Here is a 9,273-nt window from a genome sequence, read left to right as displayed (position 1 = left end):
TCCGTCCAAACACGTGGTAACGGATGCACGTGCCTTGCTCCCCATTGGCCCTTTCTGCAGCCTGTCAGATCTCAGAAAGGGCTCAGAAGGAGATATAATAGGTTTATACATGGTTTTACTATTTAAATCTCGCAGCTCCATTACTGTAAGAATAATCTGTAACTGATTTAGCATTTTCTATAACCAGCCATGAATTAGGCTCCGCTGTGTGTGGATTCATGTTACCTTTGGGATCATGGTACTGTATGTGCTTAGTTTCACAATGAATCCTTTGCCCTTCTGAGTCGATGCGGAACTATCCTTAAACATGATATTTCATATGACTGCTGTTGTTTTGCAAAGACTAGAATCTGTTTTGCATATAATCCCAATTAAGTTGTAATGTAGAAGGATAAAGGGCTATCGATATTATACCGTTTAGACGCAAAGTGTGCCCACTATCTTCTCGTCACTCATGACATGAAAGTCTCTTTCTGGTAAGTCCTTCATTTGGCACGGCGAAGCAGATTATGTTATTTGTGTGACCACATTGCCCCCTGGAGGCGTAGTCTGGTACTATCCGCAAGTAATTAACAAACGAGACAGCTTGCCAATCGTGAATGGAGATAACATGGAATGCAACTTTCTCCGACGTTTCGCGCAAACACAAATGCAAAAATCATGGTCATAGGAAAAACATGACACATTCCTCGCGGAAATATTTCTTTATAAAAAAAAACATTCAATTTGAGAAACTGCCAGAAAAGATATAAAACGACAATTCAAACACTATAAACAAAATGAACGTTTGCTTTTTTCATTGGTATAGAGGAGATACGGAAGACAGGAAATGTCTTTATTGGTCTGCGGAACACTGACGCTTGAGCACAAACACGGTACGCTGCTGCCAAAGGCATACAAGCGATTCCGATATGTGTCTTCAAATAGGCGAGAAAGCAGAAAGGACAGATGCACTACTTGGTTTTACTGCAACAATCGAAGACGCAGAACATGAATACACAGAAGAATAAACTCGGGAATTCATATTGCTTAAAAGCAATTAAAAAAAAACATTTATCTTTTTCTCCAAATCCCTGAATTTGTAGTCCTTTTTATTTTCATTTAATTTAGCAAACGTTTCTTACATATGAAAAAAGACAGCTTTAGTAAAACAGTAATGATGAGAACCGTGAACAATGTCTGGTACATTCTCAAATGCGACTCTAACCGTTATAAAACCCCGACATTCCTCAAATTTTATAAAATAAAATATTGATAGTTATAGAAAAGTACATAAAAACAAGAATACATAGGTACATATCATAAGTTACAAAATTACGTTTCTAAAGCTGATTCCGGCTGTTGGTTGAAGTGTGTTTAAACAGGTGTGTTGATCGGAGTAGAACTAAATTCAAAATATATATAAGTTTAGGTTTTATGCAGTGTGGTCCTTGACTTGATTTAACTATAATCAAACTAAATGTGATGGCACTTTGCCCAGCTTAGCGGCATTGTTCTACACCAGTACGGCGCTCACTCACAAAATCACTGCCGCCACTTCGCTCCATTCAAGATTCCGCAGCTTCCGGACTGCGCGTGTGCACACATGCCGCTTTCTCCGTTCATTTAATCTTGGCCAAATATAAGATGCAAAGCACATTCATTCAAGCACAATCTTACTAATCTTTTGAGCGAGAGGTACAGACTGGCAGGCAGTACGGACCATTGAAAACAAAGAGCTGAGTAGCTCAGTTCTGTGCTATGGTTGTCATGTTGAGAACCATTGCGTGGACTTGGACGTTTTTGTTTTTTGTTTGGGTTTTGTCCGCATTTCCTATCTTTGGGAAATTCAGAAACGGGGACTGGATTATCTTCAGACACTGAAGCAAGCAGTCACGTGTTTCTGAGCCCCGCGCAATCTGTTTAGAAAGAGCTGTGCTTAATCTGTAGCGTGTCCCATATTGCTTATCTTAGAACAGTGTTACAAACGTATTTCTAGGCGAGATTTCGTAGTGAAGCAGGTGAACCAGTGGCTGTTTTGCGCTGTGCTGTGGATCTGTGTTGGGCACGTGCCCATGGAAGCATGCCGAGCGGGCCAATATCATTTGTAAACACTCAGGCAATTCGGTAATACCATTTTATAGGTTTATCTACAAATGAACCTTAAGTTACAAGACAGTGAAGGCTTCCAAAAAGACAGAACAACTTCTGCTGTCTCCCTGACTCTGAGTGGCTAACTAGATGATTTTGGCTGATGTTTTTTCTTTGTTTCTACCAAACACACCGGATTTGTGCAGAGGAAGAACAATGGGATCCAAAAATTAGGAAAAAAGTAAACGAAAAGAATCTGAAGCAATATTAACAATGCACTCAAAATATTATTTATTGCCCCAGAATCCTCATTCCCTGTAAAAAAAAATGGCTTATTTTAACATGATAAGGTTTGATAGCACAAGCAAGACAAAGAGAACCCCTCCCCACCCCAGAATGAGAGACAGGTGTAGAGAAATGTCAAATCAGGCACCGGAGTGTGGCGCCACCTAGCGGCCACGTTTAGAAGACAGGAAGGCCTTCATGGATGTTTTTTTTTTTTTTTTTACCTTTTCTCTTTATCTATTTAGCAGGAGTCTTAAAGGAACATTCATCTGAGTAAAGCACCAAAATGATCACACACATGCAGACACACGTACAGGTAGAGAATCTCAAATGGCTGTCTCCTATCCATCGACCGACACATAACCCCCCCCCCCCACGCCCCGCCCCGCCTATGCATAGAATTCACAGGATGATCAGCTGCATTGTGTTTTTTTGCGATCCCTCAAACTAACCACCTGCTGGGTGCAGGAGGAGTAATTCCTCGCCGAACGGTTTGATGATGAATGTGGGTGGTTCGGGCCTTCTCTCATCGCTGCGTTTCCTTTCGTTCTGTGAACCCGACCGAATCAGAATCACTCAGTTCTACGAAGGAGACCAGAAGGAAATGAGCTAGTAATGGTCTCAGTGGGAAGTGAGAGGGGCGGCCCACTGACATACCACAATGAGGCCTGCTGGACAAGCCCCGAACACGATTTTGTTCCGGGAGAAACCTCGGAAAGAATGACGGCTGTATGGGCAGGTGTATCTGGCCTGGCTTCAGTAATGGCCGACATTTACAGTCTCTGTATCCAGTGTACCGCCCCCCCCCACCGCCAGCACCTTCCTTCACAGGGTCCCCAAGGTGCTGCGAGCACATTGGAGTGAACACAGTATGGGGGGGTGGGGGCTTGTGAGTCAACCATCCCTACATGCCCCAAGAAGGAGGTTCTTGTCCATCTAGGGCCAGAATACTGCCGGTGTGAGCAGCCTTATAGGTGGGGGGGTGGGGGGGTCGGTCGATGTCCCTGACAGCGGTGTAGGCTCCGGATGTCTAAACCACCGCGTTTTGGCACAAGATGGTCGACCCAGCAGGTGGCGCCACCTTAACGCCTGTCCTTGTACGGACCGGGCGACGGGTCACACATGTGTCCAGAAAAGAAAAAGTGCTGGAGGGGCCTCCTGATTGGTTAACGCTAAAATCTGCCACCGCTCTCTGTGTCTGACATCTGGAAACCTTTCGATCGCAACCGAAGGAAGAACAGAATATATGCATACAGATATATAGTGCATACATATACCCTAAAGGTATCAAATGATAGAAAGTCTAATACATGTCAAATTAAAAAAAATAATAATTCAGAAGTCCCAAGGCATGTGGGCCCAGTTCTTCGATGGCTTTATAGGTGACACCCGAGTGGCACGCAGGAACACGCATGAGAGTCTCATGGCACACAGGACGCGGGCCATGTGGCTTAGAGCCACCTCTTCCCCTCAGTTTGACAAAACGGGCACATAAACAGCGAGCGATGGCTTTTTCGGGGAAATCCTACCCATTTGCCCTCCATCCCCACAGCGAGTGTCTGAGATTCTTCCATGAGCTTCCACACCTTGTCTTCCTCTCCCTGACCCTGTCTTCCTGTTACCCCGGGGGTATGACTGAACCCCTGTTGTCTGTACAAGCAGCCCCCCCCCCGGCAGAGGGAGCTGCAAGTACGGTGGGGAATGTACGTGTTTATACTGGGGGGCAGGTTAATGAGGTCAGGCTGCAGAAGGGCGGGTGCGGCTTCTTCACTGTGCCCGGCCAGTCTGGGCTCTCCTGGAAGTATCCGCCCAGGCCTCTCCATCGCTGTCTGCACCCCTGTCCCGCTCCTCATCCCCGCAGTCCTCATCCTCATCCTCATCTTCCTCATCCAAGGAGGGTTCAAAGCCATCATCTGGACCCCCGGCCTCCATCCGCTTCTCCGTCTTCACGGCCGTCGGCGTGGGGACAGCGGGGGTAGTGGTGTCCCCATCCTGGGCTGGACCGTCCTCATAAATCTCGGGATTCTCCAGCATCTCCCGGATCAGCGGCGGCATGGGACCTGGGATCTCCATCTTCAGTGTAATGGCTCGCTCCGCCCCTGCGTGACAAACAGAAGCCGGAGCAGCTGGTGGGTTAGCGACCAAGCGATGGTGTGTGCATTCACGCTGCAGTGGTCTCTCTCTGCCTTCAGGGGCACTCACCCTTAGTGCTGATTCCGCGGAGGTCCGTGACCTTCATTAGCATGCGCGGGAACATGTGCGGCTTGTTGGGCCGTCTGCGGCGAGCATAGATCTTCAAGGCTTCCAGCAGGGGCTCCTGTAGACGGTCCACACGTTGCGGCTCCTCCAGGTCCATGCGGTCTGACAACAGACATAGGCGGGAGTCAGGAAGCAAGATCGGCCAATCGCAGCAAAGGGAGCAACTATCCAATCATATGGAGGCATGGTTATAAACATAGAGGTGAGGGAAACAACATCTAGGCTTAAAGTCCTTGGGAATGAATTATTAACCTAAAGGCTGAAATTAGAAACAACATTACTGCAGACAATTAATGGGTGTGTTCTTGGATTGTATCTCTGTTGTTCTAATTACTCTGTGTTCATATGGTTTCAAGAAGGCTGCACTACCTCCACAGATGAGGCAGATGGCGCTGAGGAGGCCGGTCTCTGTGTCGTCCATCTCCAGGGGCAGCAGCTGACCAGCAAAGGCGAACACCAGGTCGGTGAGCGGCCCGAAACCAGCATTGTGCATCTGGGTGCGGTTCAGGGTAAGCCCATCCGAAAACGTCATGGTGTCCTGTTCGGGGGTGTAGCGGGTGCAAATTCTGAGCATCTGGGGGGGGGGGGGAACAGGAGGGAGACATTTTGTTAAGAGACAGGGACAAGCTGGTGCTTTCCGGGAAAACGATGGTGCATCTGTGAAACCAAGTGGAATTGGAGAACTGCAACTCTCTGGTGCTCCTGGGGGTTCAGAGGGTGGGAGGGTTGGTCCACATACCAGGATATCCAGGCAGGCTGACTTCAGTAGGGTGATCTGGTCAGCGATGGTGAGTGTGGTAAAGCCGGGCAGGCGCTTGGCGAACTCCACGATCTTGATGATGCATTTGGTGGACAGCTCACTGAACTTGTCCCACAAGCCCAGGTCCAGCTGGACTCGGTGGTCTGCACTGGAGTTCTGCAAGAGGAATGGGGGGGGTGACATACTAGGTGAGGGATGGCGAGCCTGTGGCAGGGATGGGGGGCCCAGTGCGCTGGTCATGCAGACTCACCGTGGTGTACTTGCCCAGCTGACACAGGGAGGGGAAGGTCTCACGGTGGGCTTTGCTGACTCTGCTCACCAGCTCCTCCAGCTCGCTGCTCAGCTCATAGCTCTCCAGCAGCACCGCCTCCTCCTTCACGTCCTTCTTCTTCTTGTTGCGGTCGTTCCTCACGGCTACAGGGTGCAGGGAGGGGGATGTTGGTTTATGAGACCCTGACCATAGCGGCCATTGTGGATGGACCGCGCACAAGCCACAGAGGGCGGCCCATCCACGTGTGAAAAGCAGCCGCCTCATTCGCCATCCTGCCTCCCCCCCGCCACATTTTCCATCCCCCTGAGCCCCTGCCCGGTTTCTCTGCTTCCCACTGTTGTGTTCCGTGATCCCGTCAGGAGAAAAAGTCGCGTCTCACGGCCGCCAAGGCTTCGTCCCCCCACCCCCTTTCCTTCCTCTCAGGATATGCAGTAATAGCAGAGGCACAATGTGACCACCGCCCCCCAACCCCCCCCGTCTGAACATATTCCGTACCAACATGCCGCGTCCTGGCAAACGGCTGATCGGGACCGTTGACCAGTCCACAGACCCTGCGCAGACTACGGGTCGGTCCCACGTCACCATCCACCTGCATCAGGACTCATTAGCAGGCCTGCGGAGGCCGTTAACGCACTTTTTGGGCCCAGTGCGTAAAGACCGACGGGCGCACAGGTGGCCGCAGGCCTGATTTCCTCCACTGGGAGGCCTTTCTCAGAATCTCGCAGCTTGCGGAGGAGCGGATCTAATCATGCTCCGGGGGGGGGGGGGGGGGGTGTCGTGTCACGTCGATGATGAGTTGACGCACTTCCTCCCCCGCCCCAAGAAGTGCTGCTTCCCTGGAAAAGGAGAGGCACCTCCCCCCGGCTTGTGACACCGCCCCTCAGAAGGGCGACGGCGGGGCAGCTTCGGGCCCAGACAGCGGAAGCAGGCTTTTGAAACCGCGGTATTTCTGCCTCGCCCCCCCTTCGCCATTTCCTGTGGTATAACCCTTTTGGTGCCATGCGCTGGTCCCCTGCATGCTGCCACCTCCTCGTTATCTAGGCTCTTGAGAAACACCTTGGCAGCCTGGTCAGAGTTCCGTTTCCTGGAACTCGAAAGACCAGTATGGTCCACTTAGGCAGCCGCGGGTGTCCTACGGCCCCCAGGGGCCCCCTCTCAGGAGCCGAGGCCCCCGGCGTGGCTCCTCACCTTCCTTGGACATGCCGACCTCGAAGCACTTCTGCAGCCGGCAGTACTGACAGCGGTTGCGGGTCACCTTGTTGATCTGGCAGTTCTTGTCGCGGTGACAGGTGTACACCATGTTCTTCTGGATGCTGCGCCGGAAGAAGCCCTGGAGGGGGAAGGGGAGGGAGGGAGGGGGGGTCACCATGTCCAAAAAGTGCCGGGTGGCAGGCCCAGAAGGCACCAGAAAGCCCCAAAGCCTCACCTTGCATCCCTCGCAGGAGCTAACCCCGTAATGGTAGCCAGACGACTTGTCCTGGCAGACGAAGCAGGGCTTGTAGACTCGTGGTGGTGGGGGCGGCGACGGCGAGCTGGGCACCATCTCCTCTGAGCTGGTGCTCTGCGTCTCCACCGCTGCAGGAGAAAGGGGGGGGGGGGGCAGAGGGGGTGGTCAAATCTGTGTCACCTGACTTCCGACAGGGAGGGGGGAGACTTTGCATGGCTGCATATTTTTTTCTCCTTCAAGGAATGAATGGCGAGAGTGAAATGGTAGTTAGACCCGGCTGAATGGTTCAGGGGGGGGTGCAGAATGCACTGCTCTCTTTAATGACAACCTTAACCCCCACCCGGCCCTAACCTTAACCATAAGTAACCAAACAACATTTTTTGTTTCTTGATTACAGTCACAGATTTTTATAAAAATGAGTTTTCCCTTGTGGAAACCGAAAAAGGGGTCCCCACAATGTCAAAAAATAACAGGTTTTTAATCACATTGTCGGGACATCTGCTCCCAAAAATGTAATACATACATGACCCCCCCACACCCCCCCACACACACACCTTCCCCTGACTTAAGAGACTGGGGTGTGGAAGTGCTGATTGACAGAAACAGAGATAGTGGTACAACACAAACAATTAGCTGAGACTCTGATAGGTATGTTGATAAGATGGCTCCTTAATGGTGCCTCCGCGGGAGGGGGGGGGGGTTGGCTAAGCCTTCCCTGACTTCCTCATTCCATACCTGGGCTGAGTGACAGTGGCTTGTCTTCACCCTCCCGTGACTCTGGGGGGGGGGTTACAGGCCGTGCCCTTGCCGTGGGGGGGGGGGGTTACAGGCCGTGCCCTTGTCGTGGGGGGGGGGGGGGGTTACAGGCTGTGCACTTGCCATTAGCCCATTTACTGCCTCACTTTTCACTCACATTCCTGCTTCCCCGCAGGTTGAGACCCAGTACATCCTGCAGACCCGCCTCCTTTTGCCTCCGCTCCAATCGGCCTTCAGCGCCGCTTTGCGCTCTTTGAACCCCCCCTCCCCCCCGCCACCCGCCGTGGCCCCCCCACCCTCCTGCTGCCTTGTTTTCTCTCATTTCCTAGCCCTAAATTCCCAGCCGCTGCGAGGCCCGGCCTTAAAAGGGGGCCCCGGTCCAGAGAGATCCCATAGACGGGCCCCGTTTGTGCCGCACTGGGACTTTATGGGGACTCGGTCGCGTCAAGCTGCTATTCAAGCTGCCAGCTGCAGGCTCTGCTCCCAAGCCCGTAAAAAAGAATCATAAAAACAAAACAGGAGGTTCTTTAACTGCACCGCGCCCCCCCGCCGGCCCCACCCCACAACCCCTACGATGGACACCACACGGCTGCCTGGAGACACCAAACTCCTCCCCTCCTCTGACACCAGGGTTTCGCTCAGGAGGCTCTGGCTTTTAATGCCATCGGGCAGGACTTCAAAAAGAAGACAGGGGGAGAACTCAATAAAGAGAGATGACAAAGGTCCCCCCCAGGGCTGGAAAGTCACACCAGGACCCCAGACTTCAGTCCTGCCTTTGACGAGGACACCTAAGGCCAGCAGCAAATTAAACGAGAATATAATAGTCTGAGGAAGGTCCCGGATCTAGAGAACCTTCTAACACTCCCCAAGTAGCAGTACGATGGCTCTCCAGTCCATTCCTGCTTGGGAAATGTTTGAGGTCCTCGTACAGATGCATCTGTCGAAAAGGGCGGGGGGGGGGGGGGGGGTAACCTGAGCCTCGCTTTCGGTGTGTGCTACGCTAACAGCCACAAATATGGCTCCGGCAGGCGTGCTGAGAAGCCACTAGAAAGGGCCAACTGTGGTTGGCATCATGGAACTGCCAGCGACTTGGCGGGGGTGGGGGGGGGGGGGGCGCGGTTAGTCCAGGCAGCAGGATGGGGTATCAGAAATCCATCAGTCTGTCAGCAGCCTCTGGTGTTAGACACGGATTTTAATTAATTAATTTGTTTGTTTGATTGTTTATTTATTTATAGCTCACTTGGCCTCCCTGTACGAATGTCAGTCATCACTTGTGAGATGCGTTAAATGAGACCCCACCCCCCATCCACCCTCATGTCGCTGCCTCACGGAACCCGAGCCCATCCTTATCAGCGCCACAGCCAGAGGCCAAATTTGCATTACAATCAGGGAGCTGTGGGGGGGGGCGGGGATGTCCACGAGTAT

At 51.9% G+C, this 9,273-nt stretch overlaps 1 protein-coding gene across 5 annotated transcripts in view; it reads right to left on the bottom strand.

The window, feature by feature from the left end:
• Positions 1-689: 689 nt before the first annotated feature.
• The window catches only part of LOC111853917 (retinoic acid receptor gamma-B-like), a 39,723-nt gene continuing 31,139 nt past the window's right edge, over positions 690-9,273 (bottom strand). For all 5 annotated transcript variants that reach the window (XM_072715354.1, XM_072715356.1, XM_072715357.1 and 2 more), the window contains 7 exons: positions 7,072-7,220; positions 6,834-6,975; positions 5,625-5,788; positions 5,354-5,530; positions 4,984-5,188; positions 4,558-4,716; positions 690-4,454 (listed from right to left, as the gene is read on the bottom strand). In XM_072715354.1, coding sequence (XP_072571455.1) covers positions 4,123-4,454; positions 4,558-4,716; positions 4,984-5,188; positions 5,354-5,530; positions 5,625-5,788; positions 6,834-6,975; positions 7,072-7,220 — 1,328 coding nt within the window. In that variant the 3' untranslated portion in view covers positions 690-4,122. The remainder of the gene's footprint in view (positions 4,455-4,557; positions 4,717-4,983; positions 5,189-5,353; positions 5,531-5,624; positions 5,789-6,833; positions 6,976-7,071; positions 7,221-9,273) is intronic.

Source organism: Paramormyrops kingsleyae, chromosome 8 (genome assembly GCF_048594095.1).
Source record: "Paramormyrops kingsleyae isolate MSU_618 chromosome 8, PKINGS_0.4, whole genome shotgun sequence".
NCBI lineage: Eukaryota > Metazoa > Chordata > Actinopteri > Osteoglossiformes > Mormyridae > Paramormyrops > Paramormyrops kingsleyae.
Note: the sequence above shows the minus strand (reverse complement) of the source record. Positions and strands in the feature narration are given on the sequence as shown.